Genomic DNA, 26,921 nt, shown 5'->3' on the forward strand with positions numbered 1-26,921 from the left:
GTACCTTTGGTCTGTGATATTGACAGTGCTGCACATATTTCTGACACATAGGTGCATAATTTCAGTGTGGTTGTATTGAGCACTATAGTGCTTTTTTGCATATGTCACAGAAGTGAAATGTATTTTCTCCGCACATGCTCCTGGATACTTTTTTCCTGATATGTTCATGCGTTATTGGTCAACCCTAAATCACTTTTTACAGAATTACATGAATTTTTACAGAATTGCATTATTGTAAAATTATTGCAAAGGCATTTACCACAGACTGTATGGGTATTAGTGTTCTCACTGAAACAGCAATAGTGCCCTCTACTGGCGAACTCAGGCAAGGTGAAAACAGGTCATTTGTAAATTTGTTATGAAATGAAAGTATGGTATTTCATTCATCACACGTGTACAGAGTGGTACTACATGTGGGGTGTTTGAACAAAATAATAGAAAAGGTTTTGATCCAATTTGGGCCAAACTTGGTGGAATGATTGAGGGAAATTTATCAGTTATATTGTGATTTAAATCAAGTTAATTGCCCGTAGTCAAACTTTGTGCCCAAGACATGGCAGACATTAGAATGGGTTTTCTGAGGAAGTGGTAAAAGACAAACCTATAGTTACTATTAAATGCTAATATGAGGTCATAGTCACCTTTCTGTTGCTCACATGAGTTATGTGTCAGCTGAGGAGAAAGTGGGTCAGTTTTCAAATCAAATCAATTTTATTTATATAGCGCCAAATCACAACACACAGTTGCCCCAAGGCACTTTATATTGTAAGGCAAAAGCCATACAATAATTACAGAAAAACCCCAACGGTCAAAACGACCCCTTATGAGCAAGCACTTGGCGACAGTGGGAAGGAAAAACTCCCTTTTAACAGGAAGAAACCTCCAGCAGAACCAGGTTCAGGGAGGGGCAGTCTTCTGCTGGGACTGGTTGGGGCTGAGGGGAGAGAATCAGGAAAAAGACATGCTGTGGAAGAGAGCAGAGATTAATCACTAATGATTAAATGCAGAGTGGTGCATACAAAGCAAAAAGAGAAAGAAACACTCAGTGCATCATGGGAACCCCCAGCAGTCTAAGTCTATAGCAGCATAACTAAGGGATGGTTCAGGGTCACCTGATCCAACCCTAACTATAAGCTTTAGCAAAAAGGAAAGTTTTAAGCCTAATCTTAAAAGTAGAGAGGGTGTCTGTCTCCCTGATCCGAATTGGGAGCTGGTTCCACAGGAGTGGAGCCTGAAAGCTGAAGGCTCTGCCTCCCATTCTACTCTTACAAACCCTACACAGTAAAATCACCAGTGTAAAACTAACACTGGCAGTGTTAATTTAACACTGCCAGTGTACATATGGTCCTACTCTGGCCAGAGTGGGACCACATGTTCACTGTCAGTGTTAATTTAACACTGGTGATTTTACTGTGTAAGAACTACAAGTAAGCCTGCAGTCTGAGAGCGAAGCGCTCTATTGGGGTGATATGGTACTATGAGGTCCCTAAGATAAGATGGGACCTCATTATTCAAAACCTTATAAGTAAGAAGAAGAATTTTAAATTCTATTCTGGAATTAACAGGGAGCCAATGAAGAGAAGCCAATATGGGTGAAATATGCTCTCTCCTTCTAGTCCCCGTCAGTACGCTAGCTGCAGCATTTTGAATTAACTGAAGGCTTTTCAGGGAACTTTTAGGACAACCTGATAATAATGAATTACAATAGTCCAGCCTAGAAGAAATAAATGCAAAAAAAGCAGTCCTACATATTTGTTTAATATGTGCATTGAAAGACATATACTGATCAAAAATGACTCCAAGATTTCTCAGTATTACTGGAGGTCAGGGTAATGCCATCCAGAGTAAGGATCTGGTCAGACACCATGTTTCTAAGATTTGTGGGGCCAAGTACAATAACTTCAGTTTTATCTGAATTTAAAAGCAGGAAATTAGAGGTCATCCATGTCTTTATGTCTGAAAGACATTCCTGCAGTTTAACTAATTGGTGTGTGTCCTCTGGCTTCATGGATGGATAAAGCTGGGTATCATCTGCGTAACAATGAAAATTTAAGCAATGCTTTCTAATAATACTGCCTAAGGGAAGCATGTATAAAGTGAATAAAATCGGTCCTAGCACAGAACCTTGTGGAACTCCATAATTAACCTTAGTCCGTGAAGAAGACTCCCCATTTACATGAACAAATTGTAATCTATTAGATAAATATGATTCAAACCACCGCAGTGCAGTGCCTTTAATACCTATGGCATGCTCTAATCTCTGTAATAAAATTTTATGGTCAACAGTATCAAAAGCTGCATTGAGGTCTAACAGGATGAGCACAGAGATGAGTCCACTGTCTGAGGCCATAAGAAGATCATTTGTAACCTTCACTAATGCTGTTTCTGTACTATGATGAATTCTAAAACCTGACTGAAACTCTTCAAATAGACCATTCCTCTGCAGATGATCAGTTAGCTGTTTAACAACTACCCTTTCAAGAATTTTTGAGAGAAAAGGAAGGTTGGAGATTGGCCTATAATTAACTAAGATAGCTGGGTCAAGTGATGGCTTTTTAAGTAATGGTTTAATTACTGCCACCTTAAGAGCCTGTGGTACATAGCCGACTAATAAAGATAGATTGATCATATTTAAGATCGAAGCATTAATTAATGGTAGGGCTTCCTTGAGCAGCCTGGTAGGAATGGGGTCTAATAGACATGTTAATGGTTTGGAAGAAGTGACTAATGAAAATAACTCAGACAGAACAATCGGAGAGAAAGAGTCTAACCAAATACTGGCATTACTGAAAGCATCCGAACATAAAGATATGTCTTTGGGATGGTTATGAATAATTTTTTCTCTAATAGTTAAAAGTTTTGTACAGAATTGATCAAATGTCAAGGTCACACAGAACAATATAGTCTGGTATCACTAAATGACAAATAATTAATTGGCATTAGTATTGCACTCTCAGTGTTTCTTTATAACAGGGTAACTGAAATATATCACTGCTACACAATCTTGTTAAAGGCCTTAAACGTATGTCATCTGAACGTGTGCCTTATGTAGCTGCATGAGCATTTGTCATGAATGGGAGATGTTTAGTTACATTATAATCTACTGCAGAGTAAAATTTGTAGCCATAATTTGTAAATTCAGACATCATTATTGGTTCTAAGAGCTATCTCTGGTCTATTATATCTGAACTGACAAACATTTCAGTAAATCTTCAATTTTACAGCAGCATTAATTTCAATTTGTATAAGAAATGTATCAAATGTTGGTCAGTCAGTAACTGATAGAAGACAATTGGTCCCTGCAAATATACAGTATGGTGGATTTTGATTTCAAAACTGTCTGTTCCACTTTTTCAGTTGCATGTAGTTGTATTTGTAGTTGTAGTTATTCTTCTGAAAATTTTCAGTGGCTGGGTATAGTTTCTGCAGGTCAGGGTTTGTCAATGTGATATTGGTATTTTTAACAGTTCATTTTCTGTGTTTCTTGTATTAATCAAGCACTTTGTGTGTGTGTGTGTGTGTGTGTGTTCACTGTATGGAAGAAAACACTATTTGAGCTGATTTGGACCAGCAATACCTTTACTAAAGGTGTCATATTGTGTACAATGGGCTTTTTTTCAGTGCCCTGGTAACAGTGCAGTCTTAGACATCAAAAATGCAGATGAGTGGGTGAGTGAATGAGTTAATTCAACTACGCCAACTTGTGTAGATAACAAGTCAAAAACAAGAAATGCCATATTTTACTAACTTTTGATGCACCAATTAAAAGAGCGACTTTGTGTTGCCTATGTAATATCCCATAGATGTGTCTGCCACCTGCTGGATGGTTAGTGAATGCTGCATAAACTAAAAAATTTGAAACAGCTGTGACTGAACTTGTGTAGTTTTTCTGCCTCCTGAAGACTGGACATGTCATGTCCGTCTGCGTGCAAGTGCGCAAAGAAATGAAATGTTCAAAATCTCCAGCAAGCATTCATTTTGTGAACATTGCGCGATCTATTCGAAAACACTGTCTCACCGCAAGTCAACGCGTCTCATTGCCGCAGCGCATCTGAACAATTATGACGACATGCTAAATCCATAATAAACATAATTTTACAGATACATTAGCTAACTCATAAGAAGGAATGAAAATACAACTGTTTTACCAAGCCATTACAATATAAATATTATAAATAATTACCTTTGAGATGATTCCAAATGCGTTCTCCACCTCATGAAGCACACAAGAAAAACTGCACTGCAGATAATTCCTCTGTGATTCCAGTGTGAGGAGCTCAGCACTCCCCTACACTAGTCTGCGCATGTGCGAACCTTGTGTCGCAGTCTGATCTGTGCCCTGCCTTCACTGCACATGCGTCATGTCGGAGCATTAGCAGCGATTAACAGATTATCGCCTCGTTTCTGCTTAAAACTGACTTTAGAATGATTTAAGAGATTTTACTTTGTCATCTGGTGGTTTATAATCGCATTGTTCCCTTTGATGGGTAGAGAGTCAGACTCAGCGAGCCAGTGTCAGACACACTGGTGTCACGCTCTGATTGGTCCCCCATCTTTTATTATGAATTATTGCTGAATATATGTGGAAATGATTGTTGTACAAAAGCTTGAGAGTTCTGTCACTGAGATAGATGACTGGAGTGCAGTTTTACGCAGAAATGAGGCGATAATCAGCGAATCGCTGTTGATGCTCTGAAATGACGCATGTGCATTGAAGGCACGGGACTGCTGAGAAGGGGGAGTACTGAGCCCCTCACACCAGCAGTGATGAGAGATAGTTTCATCAGCCAAGTTCTGAGAGCAAATGCATCATCTGCTACAAAATAATAATTTTATATACGGCAGCGTCCAGTGGCACAAAGTGGGACTCACTGGCACAACGAATTGCACGGCAGTGTGGGGATTAAATTCCTGTAAGTGTCAAGATGGATTTAGTATGTCCGCTTTGGGCTACTTTATCAACATAGTGGTGTCCATGAGGGGGCCCCGCTCCCCTGCAGATAGGAAAAGCTCCATCTAAACGTATTAAAACACACTGATTCACTATGCAGTAATGACCAGATGGTTATAAATGCTATACAGCTATATATGCTATAAGTCATACACACTGATATCTGTTGCTAGGACACCCGAAAAGCTGTTTGATCTGTCTTAACAAGGGCAAATTTACATTTTGATAATGACAAATATTTTGTGTTGTTTCCAAACACTACGACTGCACACAAACCAAGACGATAAAACCCCCCAAAACTCTTGTTTTAAATTATTTTGTAGAATATCAATTATATCAATTGTTCTTTTGGAAAATCCTCTGTTTATGTTTCATTTACAGATTTCCTCTTGAGGCCAGTCAATAAACGTATGCTTAGAAGAATTTACTAACCGGTTTGAAGGCTTATTTATGTTTTTCTAATAGATGATCATGGAATCAGATACAGTCGTATGCAAAAGTTTGGGCACCCCTGATAATTTTCATGATTTTCCTTTGTCAAGGGTCAATGAGCTTACCAAACCAATTTTCTGTTCCAATAATTAGTCCTAAATGTATTAAAATCAATAGAATGACAAGTAGTCCATGAGCCACTCATCACTTTTGACCAAATCAGTACCATTTAAGGGGAATAAACAACACTTTGAATCCAGCCTACACAAAAATGCATGATAGCCATCCCAGGGTGGTTCCTCTAGCCAGGTAGGGGTCAATGAATAATTACACAGAGGTCAAACTTTAAAAATGCTCCAATCATGCTTAAAACTATATCACATTACTTGTCTGATCATAACAATTACAAAAAGGTATAGTTTGGACTATCTCTGATGGAATGGTCTGGAGTTATGGGGTACAAACAGCAAAAATGGTGACAAAGGTCAATTTCAGTTTGTACAGGGGTCAAAAGTTAAATTTGCTCCAATTTCAGTAAAACAATGATGCAAATTATTGTTTGGGTTAATGGGGTTCTAATAAGGAATAGTTTGCACCATCTGTCATGCTTAGTTATCATATTACAGGGCAATATATGTCACACGTCATAGAATCCAACAGATGTTAAACTTGTTTGACCTTTACCTTGGAGACCAAACATTCAACACAGTCAAAACTATTCTATTTATTAATCATTTTACTTCAGCCAATAATTTGCATAATTTTGTACTGAAATTGGAGAAACTTTAACTTTTGACCCCTGTACAAACTGAAACTGACCTTTGTCACCATTTTTGCTGTTTTTAACCACATAACTCCATAACATTCATTCACAGATAGTCCAAACTATACCTTTTTGGAATCTTTATGATCAGACAAATAATATGGACTATCTTTCAATATGAATGGAGCATTTTTAAAGTTTGACTTCTGTGTAATTCTGCACTGACCCCTACATGGATACAGCTACCACCGTGGGATGGCTATCATACATTTTTTTGTAGGCCATGATACACTGAGGCTGGATTCAAAGTGTTGTTTATTCCCCTTAAGTGGTACCGAAAACCTGCTTGGCTCATGGACTAAAGGGTGTCCAAAATTTATGCACCTGCCTAATTTTCTTTAAATAATTATTGCACACTTTCTCAGTGTGTTCGTCTGCTACATATTTAACTGAAATTTGTGATACAATCAATAATTTATAAAGGAAAATCATGATAATTATCAGGGGTGCACAAACTTTTGCATACAACTGTATGAGTGTGTTTGTGTGTGGGCGCGCACGGAGACGCTGAGAAACAGGCGCAAACACCTACTGGAAATGTTCTACTACTGTTGCGCAAACGATCGGTGCCTTTCACGAAAGCAAGCGTTGCTGTGTGACTGGATCAGAGTGAGAAAATCAGGTAAGATATCAGTTCATCTGTTCCATCAGCTGATAAGCGGCGATGTCCGATTAGTTAGCTTGTTTGATGCTGTCGTCATCTGTTAGCTTGTTTGATGCTAACTATCGCAAGCTACGTCCGCCACACAAAAAAATAGTTAACATTTGTTTTGCTGCTTTAGCCATCTTATCTAACGTCACTCAGTTTGTAGTAATTAGGAAGCGTTACACCGGCATATATGTAACGTGTGTTAAGTTTTCGCTAGCAAGCGGACTACCTAAGCTAGTTAAGCTTCCCTGCGTGAGCCATAACACAGGACAAAGAAATAATGAAGACCTGACAAAACGTTGCTGGCGTTCGAACAACTTCCATGTTTATCTGCTTATAAGCCGGTACAGTTTGTATAAACGCTGCTAAATTAACCACGTATGGCTAGCTGTAGATGAATGGTAACACGTGCCCACAGAACATGTAGCATGACGCTAACTAAAGTAAGTTCTTTCGCCTTCTTCCTTTCTGTTTCTCCACGGGGTCGCTTTTCTCTACGCTATTAAATAGAATTCATTCAGGATAGAAAATCGTGTGACACAGAGAACCAGCAGCTTGCAGGTTTCCTCTCAAATCTCTATAAAGTCACCAGCTGACTTTATGTTCTGAAGCAGCCCTTATCAAAAAATAGTACTGATAAGTATATAAAAAGTAAACTAGAAGTATACTTGAAACATACTTGCATATACTACTTTTTGGTAAGGGAGAGCTAAAATTAGCTGCTGGAGGCGAGTGGAAACCTGTACGTTTAACTCTCAAAATTGCCCCCTTAAACAAAAATGTGGGTGGTATTTATACCTTGTTCATCTAAGCGCAATTTTATTTGTTTTAATTCATTATTATGTTGTATTGTATAAAATAGATGCAGTAAACCTGATCATAAAAGGATACACACAAGTGCGAGCACTATTTTCCATTGTGGCCCTTGTCCTGGGGTCCATTGAAGTTTATACAGTTATGGTAGGCTTGCAAAAGTGTGACAGTTTAAAAAAAAAACATTTAATTGTGGTGAATTGCCATTATTTATTAATTTTCAAATCAACAGATTTATAGACAACAGTACAGTTAAAGGTGACTAATGATGTTTTGTAAATTTATCTAAACTGGATCTGGTTTGTTAGCTATTTGAAAGTGTTACATTTATTTGTGAACTTTAAACTCAGTTTGGGGTTGTAATATATACCATCAAATAATATATAAAGGTTAGGACCAGTGGACCCTAGAGTCCCTTGATCGAGAAGAGTAACATCAACTTAGAACATGGCGCCATTTTGGTTTTGACTGCGCCAAACTACTGAATGAACCTTTTATGTTTCAACGTTTTTTTAAATCATTTAACCACATACAGCAGCACGTCCAGGTACTGTCAAAATAAATATAAAAATAGTTAAGCTATTAAATTTACAATTTATGATTATTTATTTAATTAATTTAAATGCTGATCTATGCTTCTGAAGCTCTGTAACTTCGTGTCATGCAATGGCGTGTGTGACAGTTTTAAAGTTCTCCGTCGCTGGATTATGATTTATTATGGATTAATTTGACCCTCAAGCTTTTCTTTCTACAATCATTGCCACCAATTCAAAGGTAAGGTGTACAGTTTTCTTTTTTCTGACTCTGATCCATTTGTAATCAGCGTGCGCACTGCAAAAATTATTAAAATATGATGGCAGATGACGGAATGAAAGCAGAAAAGTGTCAGACCACAGCCTTTTGTGTCTGATTTAACAGCTGCACGTCCAGGCTGCAGGTCCGAGTCTGAGCATGGTGTGAAAAAAATAAATGGCCGGTCTTTTAATCACAGAAATGACTCCGGTCGCGATTTCCTTGAATTGGCAAGTGTCAGTGCTGAACTTTAATTTGTACCTCTGTTACTGTGATCAGACTGGACATTTTATCTGATGTGAGTGAAAAATTCGTTAAACAAAATCCATTATATACGGTGTTTACTCGTATTACATGAAAAACAATACAAAAACTTTGGGACTTTTTTTTTGTCTATTGACAGCGAATATCTGGTTTATACAATGACGGTTTAGGTGAGTTTTACTGCACATAGGACTGAATAATAAATTTACCTTGCAAAACATTGACAATGAAGATGCTTCCATCCCACAAGGCTGACTTTATTTTCCCAAATTTTTCTTCTGTTCAGATCTGAAGGGATTTGTACATCTTGAAGCCCTTGCTATGTCTATTTGTGCATCCAAATGCACAACAACCTGGCATTTTCAGCCAATAAATAAATAAAATAGCTGGATTTACATGCAGATAGATTAACATTGAATGCTATTTTGAACCCAAGATGGCACTATGAGTCACATGACCGTTTTTTTTCCCCCCGACTCGTCATGTCATTACTCTCTCAATCAAAGGACTCTAGTGGACCTCCCCCAGAATTCCTCCTAAACCGGTTTGTGGATTACAGTATATGCATTTATATGGACATTATTCTGACCTTAATCCTATTAAGATCACATTATGAATGAGACACTGGCATTTAAATAGTATTTTCTGATTACCTTAACCCAGATAAAGTCATGATTAGAGTTAGCAATAATCTGATTAACACTTGGTGTGTGCTGAATTTAGTCAGATTATCTGTGCGTTGTCCAGTGTCATATAAACACCTCAGTTCAACTTTGGCCTTCTGGTGGACTTTTAACAGCATTTTGTAACACATAAATCATGAGGACATAATGTGGCTGTTAGTCATTAATCAGAAGATGTTTTGCAACATCTTAACAGGAATATGGATGGAATATTCTTTAAACAACTCATGTAAACACCATAATCGAAAGTTCAAACAGCGCACCATTTGAAGTTGTGATGCAGAGGTTGACCAGTTTGTTAATTCAGGTATTTCACAACAAATGATTTATTACCTCTGATTGTAATACAGCCATCTAGTATAGCAGAGCAGGGGTGGGTATCATATTGTGAGCTTGCTCAGAGATCTTTAGTTTTGGCTTCTTTTTTTAAGATGGGGGTTGCTTAGTTGAGTTATTAGACTTGGCAACACTGATAGTGACTCAGTCACATTAATTGTCACCCCTGTCACGTTGATCTTCAATCCAACATGTTTCCACGGTAGTAGGGATTTGGACTGTAGCTTTGGCAGGAGCATGCAACTAATAATTTTTTTCATAATTGATTAATCCTTAATATTAAATCAATAATCACTGAAGTGATTATTTGTCAAGTCCATAAAATGTAAGAAAGTGTTCAAAAATGTCAGTTTTATTTTTTTACAGTGACTGAGATGATCAATCAATCAATTTCAATTTTTCAATTTTTTTCTATCAATTTTTTTTTTAGATAGCGCCAAATCACAACAAACAGTTGCCCCAAGGCGCTTTATATTGTAAGGCAAGGCCATACAATAATGATGTAAAACCCCAACGGTCAAAACGACCCCCTGTGAGCAAGCACTTGGCTACAGTGGGAAGGAAAAACTCCCTTTTAACAGGAAGAAACCTCCAGCAGAACCAGGCTCAGGGAGGGGCAGTCTTCTGCTGGGACTGGTTGGGGCTGAGGGAGAGAACCAGGAAAAAGACATGCTGTGGAGGGGAGCAGAGATCGATCACTAATGATTAAATGCAGAGTGGTGCATACAGAGCAAAAAGAGAAAGAAACAGTGCATCATGGGAACCCCCCAGCAGTCTACGTCTATAGCAGCATAACTAAGGGATGGTTCAGGGTCACCTGATCCAGCCCTAACTATAAGCTTTAGCAAAAAGGAAAGTTTTAAGCCTAATCTTAAAAGTAGAGAGGGTGTCTGTCTCCCTGATCTGAATTGGGAGCTGGTTCCACAGGAGAGGAGCCTGAAAGCTGAAGGCTCTGCCTCCCATTCTACTCTTACAAACCCTAGGAACTACAAATAAGCCTGCAGTCTGAGAGCGAAGCGCTCTATTGGGGTGATATGGTACTACGAGGTCCCTAAGATAAGATGGGACCTGATTATTCAAAACCTTATAAGTAAGAAGAAGAATTTTAAATTCTATTCTAGAATTAACAGGAAGCCAATGAAGAGAGGCCAATATGGGTGAGATATGCTCTCTCCTTCTAGTCCCCGTCAGCACTCTAGCTGCAGCATTTTGAATTAACTGAAGGCTTTTTAGGGAACTTTTAGGACAACCTGATAATAATGAATTGCAATAGTCCAGCCTAGAGGAAATAAATGCATGAATTAGTTTTTCAGCATCACTCTGAGACAAGACCTTTCTGATTTTAGAGATATTGCGTAAATGCAAAAAAGCAGTCCTACATATTTGTTTAATATGCGCTTTGAATGACATATCCAAATATCCATATGATGATGCCTTCAAATACCTTGCACAAGTTTTGGCCTCAAGGTTAAACAAGCAGAGTGTCTGCAGGACTCTTACTTAATACTTATTTATTTTTTCAAAGTTACACTTAGGGAGACTCGGATGCAGTGTATGTCAACTTTGATGATGTTGCCACATGATCAGCTTGCTTGAGCATGATCCAGTGTGCAGTGCAACCCCTTGGCCTTCTGCAGCAACTGGAGAAGGCCAAGGGGTCGCCAACGTATCATCTGGCTTCCACAGATAGATGGACACATTCAGGAGGTGGGGATGGACTGTTTGTCTGCCTGGAGAGTTGCCAACTCTGATCAAGCATTTGTAGTATAGTGTAGTGTAGTGACCGTAGTGTGGTGGATTGTGCACAATTTCACCTCAGGCCTGATTTGATAACTTTGCAATGTTAAAAACTTTTTTCACCCTCAAATCACAGCTTCCTTAAAATTAATATTGCGGAGGCTAGAAAATTTTAAAATGACAAAAGGACATGTAAATTGTAGTATGTTTTTGTTGTTTGGTTGGAATAAAAATTAGCAGACAGGTGACTGTTTATTAAATAATTCTTCAGGGGAAAATGTCAAAGATATTACCTACTGTAAAATGTTTTATGATTGCAAAAATATTTGCTAAAAATGTTGTTGTTTAAAGGTGTTTTTAACAGACAACTAAATTATTACAGCTCAGGGTATAGCAACAATGCTGTTACTATTACTACAGATACTCTGTATTTGCTTTCTGTGTTTTGCTGGTGGCAGTGATTCTTAAAATGGCATTGGTCATGTGGTTAACTTAGCCAGTCAGAACGGCTGCATAATCATGTAAATGACTGAGCAGGAGCAGCAGTGACGGGCCACAGCATTCACTGAAGAGACATGTGAAAGTACTTATTGGGCCATTATAAGAATTACTGTTTAATTTGAACTGAAGTCATTTGGAATCAGGCAGATGTTCTCCTTTTTCTTTCTTAGCTCAGAGGTCCCAGATATGTGTTTGGTGAGAGTGGGACTCCGTGTTGGACTGCTGCACTGATGAATTGAACAGTGTGAAGGTGAGCTCTTTTGTTTCATTACACTTTGTGGTTCTGAATAACTGTTTTTTGTGTATTATTATTATTATCATATGTGTGAATAGAGTGCAATGGTGCATTTGTTTGCACAGTTAAACTAGCCTGTCCATGCTGTACCTCTGTTTTGTCAACTACATACTCATGTATTGGTAGGTTTTAGGGCTATAGCTATAGAATATTTTTGAAATGGAGTATTATTATTTATTTATTATTATTTAATCGAGTAATGGGATAAAAAGTACTTTTTTGTTTTTAAACAACATCAATAGTACAGGGCTCTCCCTCAGCAATGGCACAATGTTGCTGCGCCATCAAGCAGATTGTGAAATTTAGGGTATCCCTTTGTGTTTTCCTGGGTAATTTATTTATTTATTTTTTTCACATCTTTACAAGTTTTGGATCTTTCCCGGACCGTAAGTGCAGGCGGTCGGTGTAATCTACTCAGTCAGGCTGCATGTGAACGTGAGCACAGCCTGTGAAAAACTGGGCTCTGGAGTGCAGCTTTTCCACAAAATCCACATTGATAAATCCAGTCTCCACCCTGTCGATCAAAACTCTGATCAAATCCGAATAAAGGCAGTTTTTGAATAAACTTGATTGACTTAAAGTGCACGTAGAGCGGAGAGCAACCAGTGGACCAGACCGTGTTTTTAAAAATACACAAACACGCTGCTTTACTTTAAATGCGCAGTAAGTCTATTTCAGATGATCAGCATGGACCCTCTTTATCTTTAAAAGCTTTATTTTACTCTGTGTATCACGTTGGAAAGTTGTAGCTTCTGGTGCTACATTGTTTAGCTCTTACACAGCTTATGTGCATGCTCTAGTTTTCTTCTGTTTTTTGTTTTTTTTTTTCCTGGGGATGTTACAGTGCCACACACAGGCCTTGCATATGTACTACAATGGCATATGTACTACAACGTTAAACGGCACTTCAAGGCACAGAATGCCTCAAACGAATCGAATTATTAGTTACTCGACTAATCATTTCAGCCCTAGTAGGACTGTTTTTGTTGACTGTGTTTGTAACGCAACGTTTGTAGTCATGGTAACCCTGTGTGGCTGTTACAACCTTTAGCCCAAAAGAAAAGGAAACAGCTTCTCAATGGCCGTCTCTCTCAATTGTTAATCTTGGTGTGTTAATGATTGAGTCGCAAATGGAAATTTCTAATTTCATGTCAGAGCATCCAAAGAAAACACTTGCTGAAGTTAGATTTCTGAGTGAGACGTTGGCATCTTTTCTGAACTTGTTAGGCGTGATCAGTGTCTGTTTTGATGTAGTTGTTTATAGTATTTTTGTTAAATAAATTTTAAAATAAAATTGTATTTCTAAGGCTGTATCATCCATCCAGGATAAAGATGCAGGGATTAAAGTTCTCCATTGTTATGATGATTATAATGGAATGATGATTTATAAAGGAAAATGATGAAAATTATCAGGGGTGCCAAAACTTTTGCATACAACTGTAAATACAGAGGAGAATCATATGCGCACCTATGGGCATGTTGGTCCAAAAAAGAGGTGTGGTCAAGCACAGTGCCGGTGTCACAGACTGAACGGTCCCTCCTAAAAATCAGTCCACCCTGCCTACACTGTCCATGCGTCATTTCAAAGTTCAGCAGTGTCATTTATTAATTAATTAATTTATTTATTTTAAACACTTTATTTTCCTATTTTCACATTTAACTGAACATACATAACATACCAACATCGACTACATTGAACACCAAAGTTCGATGTAGTCCACAAAAGAATTCCAGGTCGCAGAAAAGTCCTTGCTTCTTTTGCTTGTCTTGTGTCTGAGTTTTTCCAGTGGCAAAAAGGAAAGCACCTCCTTCAACCACTGTAGAAACAATGGGGGTTTCTTTGCCTTCCAGTTAAAAAGAATGTCTGCGAGCAAGTAATGAAGCAAATGCCAAAGCATTCGCCTGTAAATTTGTAACCTCACAATTTTGGGGGGTGGGGGGGCGCTATGCTGAAAATGGCACATATGAGAGCATACCTCAAAAATACTGACCCAGTAACTGTTTAGAGAGGTGCAGGCCCAAAACATATGCCCCACTGAAGCTGGGCTGTTACTGCATCTCGGGCAGGCAGAGTTTGTAGTGAGAAAAATTCTGGCAAGTAGAGTAGTGGAGACGATGGAGCACCTTAAATTGAATTAATCCATGGCGTACTCACAGTTAAGAGGTGTGTACTCGAGAAAGGCTCCCCCTCCACGCCTCCTCTGAGAGCACCACCCCCAAATCACTCTCCCATGCAGTTTTAGTTTTCTCCCAGGATGCCTTATTAAACCCCTTATCAAAGTATATCGCTGAAACCCATTTCTTCTCAAAGGGCTCGAGCTCCAAGATGCTGTCTAATTGGTTATTAGGTGACAGGTAAGGGGATGAGGAGAACACTTTCTTAGTGAAACTGCATACTTGGAGATATCTAAAGAAATGAGTGTTGCATAAATTGTGGTCTTTCCTGAGTGTCAGCAGCGTCATTTATGAGCGTCACCAGCAATTCACTGATTATCGCCTCGTTTCTGCTTAAACCTCCACTCCAGTCATCATCTATCTCAGTGACAGATATCTGAAGCTTTTGTACAATAATTGTTTCCACATAAATTCAGCATTATTTCATAATAAGACAGCAGACCGATCAAAGCGCCGCAGCTGCGCCTGTGTCATTTCAAAGCACCAATAACGACTCGACAATTATCGCCTTGTTTCTCCTTAAAATGGCCTCATTTCTGCTTAAAACTGACTTTAGAATGATTTAAGAGGTATTATTTTATAATCTGATTATTAATAATCCCATTAATCAATTTGATCACTTTGGATGGAGAGAGCCCATCTCAGATGTGTGGTTGTGGTCTGAAATGACATGCACAGTGCAGGCAGGGGGGACCAATTTTTAGGGGGGGGGCTGTTTGGTCTGTGACACTGGTACATAAGTGTTGCCTGGCAGTCTAATGCAATTGCACCATAGCTCAGCAAAACCTGCTCTGAAGTCAAAGATGGTGTATCGTAACACGGCTTATGTAATTGGGTTCAAAGCACACATAAACCCTACTTGTATACACAATGAAATTGTATTCAAAACAACAATTAAACAAAATAAAAGTAAACCCTCATAGGAAAATGTAAACTTCACCTTACTGCAAAAAACGTCTTTAAAATGTCTTCAAAAGTGGACCTTTATGGGGTGGGTGTGGGGTGGTGTGGGATGTTCCAACACCATTTCCTTCTGGCTACACATCTGTGTAGTCTCTGAGCAGGAGGACAACAGACACAGTAAGAGAAAAAAAAAAACTTATTTATGCAGAAAGTGCACCCTTATTGACTTGTAAGAAGGCTGTATCACATGCATCATCCATAGTAGAGAAGCTTGAATCTTCGACTGGACTGGGTTGCTTGACGCGAGGACGTTACAAGAGAGCAATGTAGTGTATTCTATCAGATGTCAGGAAAACTGTAACAAACACTACATAGGTGAGACTAAGCAACCTTTACACAAAAGGCTATACCAGCACCGCAGAGAGGGAGCCAGTGGACCTCAGTCTGCAGTTCATCTCCACCTTAAAGACACTAACCACACATTTGAGGACAAGGAAGTTAAAATATTAGCCAGAGAGAAGAAATGGTTTGAGAGAGGGGTCAAGGAGGCATTCTTTGTGAAACGTTTGAAACCCAGCCTTAACCAGGGAGGGGGTCTGAGACACGCTTTATCCCCTGTTTACAATGGGGTACTCAGGTCAAAGCAGTTTCAGTCTTTTGTTCATGGTAATGAGTCATTCACGTCATCAGTAGAGTCGTCAAGGGTGCCATCAAGAGAGGGTCCGTCCCATCATTAGGAGGGACAGCTGCCCTGTCATTAGGAGGGTGCTAACTAGAGCACAATAGGTGCTAATTAGAGCTATTGTTTAGTCACTGGCCTATAGCAGTCTGCCTCTCGGTAGGAGGGGTCTGGTTAGGTTTAAAACTTCAGCTTTTGTGACTTCTTGATTATTCTTCTCTACAAGAGTCAAGACAGAAGTCAGACCACCAGAGCAAGAATTTTAGCTGAGGAAGCTTCTGCGAAACTTCTGTGATTTGAAGCGAAACGTTCTCGCGTCAAGCAACCCAGTCCAGTCGAAGATTCAAGCTTCTTTACTATGGAAACCACCTGGACAACTGAGAGCCTACACAGAAACATGCATCATCCATCATAAACAGACTTGGTGTGTGTTTGAAGGAAAGGACAGCGAAATATGTTTTAGAAACTTGCACCACGTGTACTGCCTGTTACTACTATGTTGCCATGCTAGGAAACAGAGCAAGACTGACACGCACTGTTAATGATCTGTGTGAATATAATAGAATTGTTGCATATTTAAAGTGAATGAGTGTGTTAGTGTACTTTTAAAATGTGCACTGCGACACTGTGATAAAGCAGCAGTAGCGCTGACTGGCTGCTCTCTCCACTGGCACCGGGCATATGAAACAAAGTGAGAGGAAACCTGCAATGGTTTGGTAACTCAGGTTTAAGTTATCCACTACCGATCACTTAAAAATCAAAAATCCTTAATCTCGCCCAGTTTCGATCATGTTGATTAGTTTGGGACATCCCTCATCTACAGATACAGTAACTTAATTACAAAAATTGGCAAATAACTGAATCCTGGATTTTAATTTTTGTTTTCATGGCTTGTGTGGTGATACTGGCATAAATTCTGACCTCAAATGGTTTACTTATTTTCTTTCAGCCCTCCAGTTGCACTGGATTCTGCAAACTAGCAGTTGGTTGACTTTTGAGGTTCCTCACCCTGAGCTGAGAATTGAAAAAGAAATGACTGTGGCCAGTGCAAAGTCTGGTTCAGGTAAAGCTGTAACTAAGGCTGCTTGTGGATGTAGTCACTTTGAATGTTGCATGCAAGTTTTGGCATTTTCCATAACATTTCAATACTCTTGTTTCTCTGGCTGAGATAGATTAGTGGGCATCTGTGCTGCCTCTCATTTGACCATCTTATATCTCCGGGGAAAAAGCCAAACTGACTATTCCCAAAACAAAAACAAAATGGAGTGGCTTTATTTATTTATTTATTTATTTTACTAAAGTACCAGAATAGTATCAAAGTATTTATTATTGACATGTAGAGTATTGTGTATGTTGGCCTAGTTGCAAAATAAGTTGATTTCAGTTTGTGGCTGCACATAGCCAGTACCAGGCAGATCTGGTTGTAGAAGCATTTCTTTGTCACTCTGGGCTCTTGTTGTTTCTGCTGGTCCAGTGAGAAATTCTTCTCTGTGAAATGGCCTGTTGACACTGTGCCCCCTTTTTGTTCTTCCATTGTAAGCTCTTACTGTAGTTGCATTGTTTTTGCGAACCCACTAGACCACAAGCAGTTCCTGGCCATTTTATTTTCCTCCTGTCACAGTTTTACTCACTATGGGCTTATTTTTTTTTTTTTTTTTTTTTACTGTACCTGCAAGTCTTGCACCTGTGCGGAAAAAGGCACAGTCATGGGAAGAAGTAGGTAAAACTAAAAATGTCTAAATGTAGGAAAAAAAACACGTGGAAAATTTCTTTTAATTATTTATTTTACAAAAATGTAAAAAGATGGAATCTACATATGCACCAATGTTGGGGAAAGGTAGTGGGGATGTCACGTTATACATATGATGTACATACATGTAGTGTGCTATACCTGTTTTGTTTTTTTGTTGTACTGTCTTTCGTGACAATATTTATGTTGTTTTCTGTGTGCTGTCTGCATCAGGCTACAGATTTTTTTTTTATATTTTTTACAGTATCTTTATAAACTTTATGTTTGGGCATTTTTTATGAGCCATATGCAACAGTGATTTTTGATGAAGTGTTTTTTTTTGTTTTGTTTTTTGCTTTTGTAAAACTTTGATTTTTGTTATTTTTCCCTGACAGAAGCAGGCAGGGCACGATATTAGTATTTGGATTATCGGAAATTTGAAAATGCAGTTTGGTGCCAAGTGGTTGTGAATAACTGCTGAATGACACACACACACACACAAGAAAATATGCTTTTTAAACCCATCGGCAAGTTGTGGGGTTTAAAACATTTGTCGCCATTTTTACTGGCTCAGCATTTTGATTATTTTTATTTACATTTGTTTCCTGTTCAGTCATGCAGCAGGTCTTGGACAATCTGAAAGATCTGCCATCAGGCACAGGAGCCAAAGATATTGACCTGATCTTCCTCAGGGGTGTCATGGAGAGCCCCATTGTCCGCTCCCTCGCTAAGGTAACAAATGCACTCATTCCTACAGTTCCATGCCTGTTACAAAATAAAAAACAAAAAAAGCCAAAGGGTCAGGTTAGTGACAAGAGGCAGAGAAAAAGCAACCAGCTGCATTCATTTTCAATCATGGTGGATGATTTACAAAGAGACAAGTGGTCGCTATGCCACCCAACCAGGTGAGGCCACAATGGACAAGAAGTCTGATGCAAATGCTGAGCGACATGATACGGTGATTATCAACCCAAGTGAAGGCTTCTTGATGGCAGTATGAGGTACGCCAGTTGGTTGCTTGAGTAACATCATCCAAGATGGCAGAATGCACTTGCAGATGAGCTGTATTTTTGTATAAATTTCTTAAGCTTTTTTTTTTCCTCTTAGATTTTGTAAACGTTAATGAAAAATAAACACTTAATAAACCTACAACCCCTGTTTTTGTAACCAGATAATACCTCTGAGATTATTTGCAAGAGATCTTTGTGAGATATTGGCAAGGTAACTAGTGATACAGGAACATCACCATGAAACACGCTTTATTGAAACAAATGAATCGAACTTTGGTTCTATTAAACAGTCAAACATGGAGGAAAAGCTCATATTGATAGTGTCCAGTTTCCCCGTCCTTTCTAAACTATTGACTACTAACATTGTGCACAGTAACACCAAGTAACCATGATCTGGGCACACCCCAGGAACGCCCATCAAGCAACAAACACTAACTGCTTGTCACCCTTATTTGTAGCTAATCTGACTGTAGGGTAAGACAGGAAGCACCAGGATCCTAAAGACTTGGACCTTTGCTCTGCTGCAGAGACATCAGTATCACCAAGAACGTCTGTCCAGCAGCCTCTTGACTAAGCTGCTCACAAGTGTCTCTCGATGTCAAAGGCTGAGGACACAAAAACATGAACGCCACTGAGGAGATATTTACTGATCAGTTATGTATGAATAATGGTTCATTTTAGCAAAAATATTAACAAACCGAGTCTCCTTGAATTAGCATCATATAAGATGAGAATTTAAAAAAAAATTCCCTATGAGGTTTCTGCGGTTAAATTCTTTCTTACTTTCTAAGTAAATCAGCAAACTTGAGGTTTCAGGTTGCAGAATGCAGTAATTTAAAAATGCAATAACTGACACTGTTAGGAGCTTTAAAAAAACTCTTTAGTTATGAAGTAATTGTTCCTCTTAAATTTTGACATACAGAATGATGACAGACTGGGTTAGATGTGGTCAGACGCTGCTTGTTTGGTATTTTTTGTATTTGATCTTTGCTTTCTGTCCTGCGTGTGCAGAACAGAATCACTAAATGTATTTCATACCAACACTGAGTGTTGTTACCTGTGCAACGACAGCAAAACAACTCTTACGTGCTCAAACACGAGTCAGATTCCTGTTCAAGTGCTGTAATTATTTGGTTTTGGTTATGGTATAATAATTTGAGTGGCTGTCAGTAAATGTAAGCTTTTAGCCAACAATCTAATTGCTTCTTCTTTTGGGTGTGTGTTTTTGTGTGTGTAGGCTCACGAACGTCTTGAGGAAGTGAAGCTACAGCCCGTACAGGAAGATAACGTTCTTCTGGTGAAGGAGATCGTGGATTCTCTGAACACCCTGTTGGAGAAAGATGCTGCCGCAGCAGAGCTTTCCAAAATCCTCCAAGAACCACATTTTAAGGTATTTTAGGCTTTTTCCTCTTTCACATTTCCACTTGAAACAACTAGTCATGCAGGTTGAGGGGTTTAATTATTGTCCTAACTTTACATGAGTGGAGCCTGTTGGGCAGTCTCGTTTCCTCATCAACCTTGTTACATCTTGCACCTCGTACAAGCTGTTGCATGTTTAGTTGGGGGTGTAGTTCCTTGGGCCAGTACCGAGCTGAGCTGTGGTGGTAAAGTGAGGGAGACAAGAATGTCATCCTGAGGTTTACTGATGCTTTTTTTTTTTTTAGTCTCACAGTCATTCTAATTCTGTAATGTTGCTTGGTTTTTTTGTGTACTCATTAAATTATTCCTTTATCAGTGTAAAGCTAAAATGTCTGAAGTAGGTTTGTGTTTAAGGAATATGTACAACTTGGTAATTTGTCTTTGCAGCTTTGTAACTGTGTCAAGTGACTGATGTAGTTGTGATTAGTAAGGAGCCAGAAATCAAAGCTTGTTTGTTGCTCCTTTGAGTTACATTTTGTCCTGTTTGTTTTTTTTTGTGTGTGTGTGTCTGTCTCTCTGTGGTTTCTGTCTCAGTCTTTGATTGAGGCTCACGATAAAGTGGCCGCAAAGTGCTACGAAATGCCTCATGTCACGCTGAACAGCGATGCCCCGACGACGAGTCTGCTCATGCCCATCAATGCTGTCAGGATGATTGGCATCCAGAAGAGAGCCGGTGAACCACTGGTAAGGCAGCTAGGCGTTTATATCAACCGCAGCTCTGCACAGGAATCGTGTAGCAGTGTCATCTGAGAAGTGCTTCACGCGTGTCCTCTCATATCGACAGTCTGTCAGTACACGGCCTCTTAATTTGCCCGGCAGCTGAATTGCATTCTTTCATAGCCAGGAGCCCATAAATCCTTCAGATTTCCGGAGTGCAGATTTATGATACTCTGCTTGCACTGGCTCGCTTTCAGGGGGTGACGTTTCGAGTGGAGCGGGGAGAAATGGTGATTGCACGGATCCTGCATGGCAGCTCGATTGACAGACAGTGCACGCTGCACGCAGGAGACATAATCCAGGAGGTGAACGGTTGCAATGTCAGCAGTAATCCACAAGAGCTCCAAGAGCTGCTGAGGGACTGCAGTGGGAGCATCACACTCAAAGTCCTGCCCAGCTACAAGGAGACACCTGCACCTCCACAGGTGAGGGAAGAGGCATGCTATCGTTGCATTTTTTTGTGGGGAATCACAGCTTCACAGTTGTGTTCAAAATAATAGCATTGTGTTTTTAAAAAGTGAGTACAGCTCAAAATCCTTATAATAGCTTTATAAGTGCAGTGCGTTGGGAACACTGCACATTCTGTTTCAAACAAAACTTGAAGAACTAATATTTTGTTGTATAACTACTGTTTCTCAGAACCTGCTTCACATCTGTGTTGCATGGAGTCGACCAACTTCTAAGACCTCTGAACAGGTATTCCAGACCAGGATGATAGGACTACATTAGGGATGCACTGAACCACAATTTTTCCACTTCCGATCCGATCCCGATACCTGAATTTGGATATCTGCCGATACCGATACTTTTCCGATCTGATACTAGAGCTCTGTTTGCTTTAATATTGATTTTATATGATTTTCTTAAAAAGGAAACCTGAAAGTTGAGCTACAATTTGCCAAAAGGTGTATCTAAGATGAAAGCCTAGATTTGATGTTTTGATGAAAGAATTAATTACTTTTATTTTTATAGACTTAAAGAGAAACGACAACACTCTCTCTCCGTCTTTCTGTTTCTCACTTGCTCTCTTTCGCTCACTTTCTCTTTCCCTCTGTCTTTCTCTCTCTCTTTTTTTCTTCCTCTCTTGCTGTTCAAGTGCTGTGCAAACTTCAAACTTTTTGGAAACATGAAGCCTTTCAACTGTAAAATAAATATATCACCATTGACGCTCGCGCAAGATTTTAATGGAGACTTTCCCCTTTCAGCGGACAGTATCTGTGTTTGGCTTCTCCTCCTCAGCTGCACGCTGAGCTGGTGTTTTACAGCCTCGGGACAGTGAAGCGACTAACTTTTTAGCACACATTTTCAGCAACAATTCAATTAATTTTTCAGAAACTCCGCGCTCGACGAACAGACAATTTGAAGCTGAGTGCTGGGCAGAAGAGGGCTCTCTCAAATAGCCCGGCTTCAGAAAACATCCCCTCTACTCCTCCTGCTCAGCAGTAAAGAAGCAGAGACCAAACAACAGCAGTTGAGAGAATTCACAGTGGCTCCATATGTTTCCCCTCTCCAATTAACTTTTTAAACAAAGTATGCTGTTCTTCTGAACAATGTTTGGCACAACCCATTTTACTCAGATTTTCAGCAAGAAATGCACAACCAGCAACAACATTTGCTGCTTTTGTCCTCAAATAAGGGTCACAGAAAGAAGTGTGGACACTATTTTTTAAACAGAAGTATTTTGTTAAACAAAATATTAGTTTTTCTTCTCACTTTCTGTGAAGTAATAACAAATTAGATTTTTTTTTTCTTCATGTTTTGATTTGGAATATAATGTGCAGTGTTCCCAATGCATGAAAATGAAAGCTAGTTGAAGGATTTTGAGCTTTACTCACTTTTTAAACTGTACATGTGTGGCTGTGTTCTGTCAATTTTAAGTATGTTAATGGGTCATAGAGTTTGGTGGTATACCACCTGACCTGGGTGATTTCAGAATGCCAGACCCCTGGATTTGAGCCCAGTGAAGCTCTATTAATAACATTTTGCACACACTATCTGGGGACATACATCACTTTACTTATGGGCCCCCAGGACCATCTTCCCTGTAGCTGACACTGAGGAGCACTATATCGGGTTATGTCAGAGTGACCTTTGTGCTGGATCAGATTGCCTCATTCCTCTGTTGGGAGATCCTGCTCAATTTGTAGGAAGACTACATGAAAACGGGGAAAATATGAATATGAAAAATATTCTGAAATTTTCAGCAGATGACTTGAATAATTCTATTTGTAAACAATGGCTCCACTCTCAGATGATTTTGTTTGCGAATGCATCTGTAGAGGATGGGGGAAAAATGTCTGAAAAATGACTTTTTACTCTGCATGGCACTCCTAACAAAGTACCATATTTTCCGCAGTATATGATATGGTGTTTTTACTTATTCGGTAGGTCCTGTGATGTACGGTACACGCTGGTGTGACATGTATACTGAAAAGTAATTTATTTGTTATAATAATAATAATACTATCTACGAGGTCTGTCAATAAAGTATAGGTCCTTTTAATTTTTTCAAAAACTATATGGATTTCATTCATATGTTTTTACATCAGACATGCTTGAACCCTCGTGCACATGCATGAATTTTTCCACGCCTGTCGGTGACGTCATTCGCCTGTGAGCACGCCTTGTGGGAGGTGTGGTCCAGCCCCCTCGTCGGAATTCCTTTGTCTGAGAAGTTGCTGAGAGACTGGCGCTTTGTTTGATCAAAATTTTTTCTAAACCTGTGAGGCACATCGAAGTGGACACGGTTCGAAAAATTCAGCTGGTTTTTGGTGAAAATTTTAACGGCTGATGAGAGATTTTGAGGTGATACTGTCGCTTTAAGGACTTCCCACAGAGCGGGACGTCGCGCAGCGCTCCCAGGCGCCTTCGTCAGCCTGTTTCAAGTTGAAAACCTCCACATTTCAGGCTCTGTTGACCCAGGACGTCGTGAGAGAACAGAGACGTTTCAGAAGTAGTTGGTTTCAGCATTTTATCCAGATATTCCACTGTTACAGGAGATTTGTTTAATGAAAGACATGCGGACGGATTGCAGCGTCGGCTCGCAGCCGCCGCGACGCTCCGCCACAGGAAAAACACCTCCGTGGTGATAACCATTTGTAAAATCCAGGCGGCTTTTGATGGCTTTCAGTGGAGTGAGTATCTGAGAAATTGTTTAATAGCTGGGCATGTTCCAACTTGTCCTTAAGGCTTCCAACAGAGGTGTTTTTCCTGTGGCGGAGCGTCGCAGAGGCTGCGTTCCGTTCGCACGTCTTTCATTAAAAAAATCTCCTTTAACAGTGGAATATCCGGATAAAATGCTGAAACCGACTTCTTCTGAAACTTCTCTGTTCTCTCACGACGTCCTGGATCAATAGAGCCTGAAATGTGGAGGTTTTCAGCTTGAAACAGGCTGACGACGGCGCCTGAGAGCGCTGCGCGACGTCCCACTACGTGGGAAGTCCTTAAAGCGACAGTATCACCTCAAAATCTCTCATCAGCCGTTAAAATTTTCACCGAAAACCAGCTGAATTTTTCAAACCATGTCCACTTCGATGTGTCTCACAGGTTTTGAAAAAATTTTGATCAAACAAAGCGCCAGTCTCTCAGCAACTTCTCAGACAAAGGAATTCCGACAAGGGGGCTGGACCACACCTCCCACAAGGAGTGCTCACAGGCGAATGACGTCACCGACAGGTGTGGAAAAACTCACGCATGTGCACAAGGTTTCAAGCATGTCTGACGTAAAAACATATTAATGAAATCCATATAATTTTTGAAAAAAATAAAAAGGACCTATACTTTATTGACAGACCTCGTATATAGGGCTTTCCCAAGAGTCAAAGCATGAAACAAAATTAATTAATCTTTCTGCTGCAGAACCTGCTTGTTGATCTGAATCACTCCCAACATCCAACACTAATAAGGTCTTCTTTTGTTCAATTGAGGCTTTTCAGGTTTCAAATCCCGCAAAACCTCGGAGAGGTCGCCGCGCTGTGAGATCTTAGTAACATTGAGAACTGCATTGAGACGCTCTAATCGGGCTTCACTTGAACCGCTGCACACGGACAACAGCATTAACATCGCAACATAAAACTATTTTTATATTGTGCCTAAAACTCTCCTCTGGGTTTATAGACGTTATTGTGTTCGTTTTATGTAAACATGAAACAATCACAGGCTGTCTCTCTGTTATTTTCAATGGGAGCTGCTGTGAGCTACGCTCGCTTCCTGATCATGTCGTTCTGGAGGAAAGTGAAGTTTGCTCTTTAACGTCTTGATTATTGTTCTTTACAACAGTGTTTGTCCTCTTTGTTCCAGACTAATATATATAATATGTCTGAAATTTTGGTTTGCGCTTATTAAATTCCACGCAGATTAAACGTAACAGACACGGATTATTTGTTATAATTGTTTTAGCAAGTTTTCAGGGTATCATGCATGCAGTCTCTTATTAACGTGACGAAAAGCATAAAAAAAGTAGTAGTATAATATTCATTTACAACTGTCATGTGGATTCTCTATGTTGTTTTGACTGCAGCGACTCTCTGGTGCGCAAGGGATTATGGGATATGTGAAAACCCCAAATAGCCACATGTGATTTAAATTTTTGTCAAGAGCCATCAAGCAGATTTGAGATGATCATTGAAATGGTGAAAATTTAAGAAATGATCCAGAATCACAATCTTGATCCCGATCCACTCCAAAATTTACTGATGTCTTCCATGGTGTAATATCTATCTGTGCTGAAGATTTCATCTAAATTCATGCAGTAGTTTTGATGTAATCCTTCAAAGTCTATATAAAATGAAATCTTGATCCAGAATCCAGATTCTGATTACCTCCAAAATTCAGTGGAGTCTTCCATGGTCTAATATCTATCTGTGGTGAAAATTTTGTCAAAATTCGTGCAGTAGTTTTGATATAATCTTGCTGACAGGCAGACAGACATAAATTACGTCCTTGGTGGACATAACAATGCTTAATAATCCCAAATTACAGATCTGATAATACAGAAAAAAAAGTTGACTTGCATGCCTTTTTTTTTTTTTTTTTTTTTTTTTTTTTCCTTCTTCTTCTCCAAGAGGCATTTTTTTTTTTGACAGGTACAACTTGTATGGTCAGTATTCTTTTGTGGACCTGAAATAAATTGACAGTTTTGATTTTTGCAACCATGTTTTCTGTTTTGGTGCTTCTCCCCTGTTACTCGCTCATTGTCAGGACAGTGGGACGTAATTAACAGTTTAAAACAAAAAGAAAAACAAAAAAGGAAGAAGAAAAAGTCTTAAAGATTAAGTGGCCCTGAGCAGTGGGAACCAAAATCAACGATGACTCAGTAAAATAGTTTTATAATATTCTTTGAGGTTTTGCTGGGTGGTTGGTGTTTCCAGGAACCTCATTCTGCAGATTTTCCTTACTGGCAGGCACCAATAAGCATGGGAAGTTTGTGCCATCTTACAGTTAATTTGTTAATAGTTTGTGGAGTGACATAAAGAGCCTGTGTGGTGCGCACTAGCAACAAACTCTTTGTATCCCCCCCCCCCCCAAAAAAAAAACCCTAAATTGGAGTAAAACATGTTATATGGACTTCTTTTGCTGATTCACCAGGAAAGATGAGAATTGTGCTGTTTTTGTTTTTCTGTCAAGCAACAGGAGTATGTGAACTGGTAATTAACTGATTATGCGTGTGTAACTTATACCCCTGTCCAAGTGCGCAATTTAGAACTAGAAATTGGGGGGGGACAAAGTGCGAGGCCAAGGCCCATAGGCCGGGGGTCTGGGGGCCGCTTCAGGCCCCAGAAGCCAACGTTTTCTAGATAAGCTCAGATGCATTCTGAGCATCCAGAACAGTAATTTTAATGTTTTGAGAAGACCATAAAGTGGGCACCATTTGACTTACACAATTTGAAACTGTGGATATAAGTACTTTATTCTGAGAATAGCCAGCATTGATTTTATTAACATCCTGGTGTAAATAAGGTATCACCACGTGTAGAACTCAAAAAGAATGATAGGTTGAGTTCTCCATTAAAAA

General features: G+C 39.4%; 1 protein-coding gene across 3 annotated transcripts in view; it reads left to right on the forward strand.

Moving 5' to 3' along the window:
* Positions 1 to 6,704: 6,704 nt before the first annotated feature.
* Positions 6,705 to 26,921, forward strand: part of LOC117514497 (MAGUK p55 subfamily member 6-like) — a 29,493-nt gene continuing 9,276 nt past the window's right edge. The window contains exons 1-7 of one of the 3 annotated variants that reach the window (XM_034174987.1): positions 6,707 to 6,828; positions 12,152 to 12,231; positions 16,983 to 17,096; positions 18,376 to 18,494; positions 20,010 to 20,162; positions 20,726 to 20,875; positions 21,106 to 21,333. In XM_034174987.1, the coding sequence (XP_034030878.1) occupies positions 17,066 to 17,096; positions 18,376 to 18,494; positions 20,010 to 20,162; positions 20,726 to 20,875; positions 21,106 to 21,333 (681 nt within the window). In that variant the 5' untranslated portion in view covers positions 6,707 to 6,828; positions 12,152 to 12,231; positions 16,983 to 17,065. Of the gene's footprint in view, positions 6,829 to 12,151; positions 12,232 to 16,982; positions 17,097 to 18,375; positions 18,495 to 18,933; positions 18,984 to 20,009; positions 20,163 to 20,725; positions 20,876 to 21,105; positions 21,334 to 26,921 lie in introns of those variants that run through there. The other 2 variants (XM_034174986.1, XM_034174988.1) reach the window with 2 other exon arrangements.

The sequence above is a fragment of the Thalassophryne amazonica genome, chromosome 7 (genome assembly GCF_902500255.1).
Source record: "Thalassophryne amazonica chromosome 7, fThaAma1.1, whole genome shotgun sequence".
NCBI classification, from domain to species: Eukaryota; Metazoa; Chordata; class Actinopteri; order Batrachoidiformes; family Batrachoididae; genus Thalassophryne; species Thalassophryne amazonica.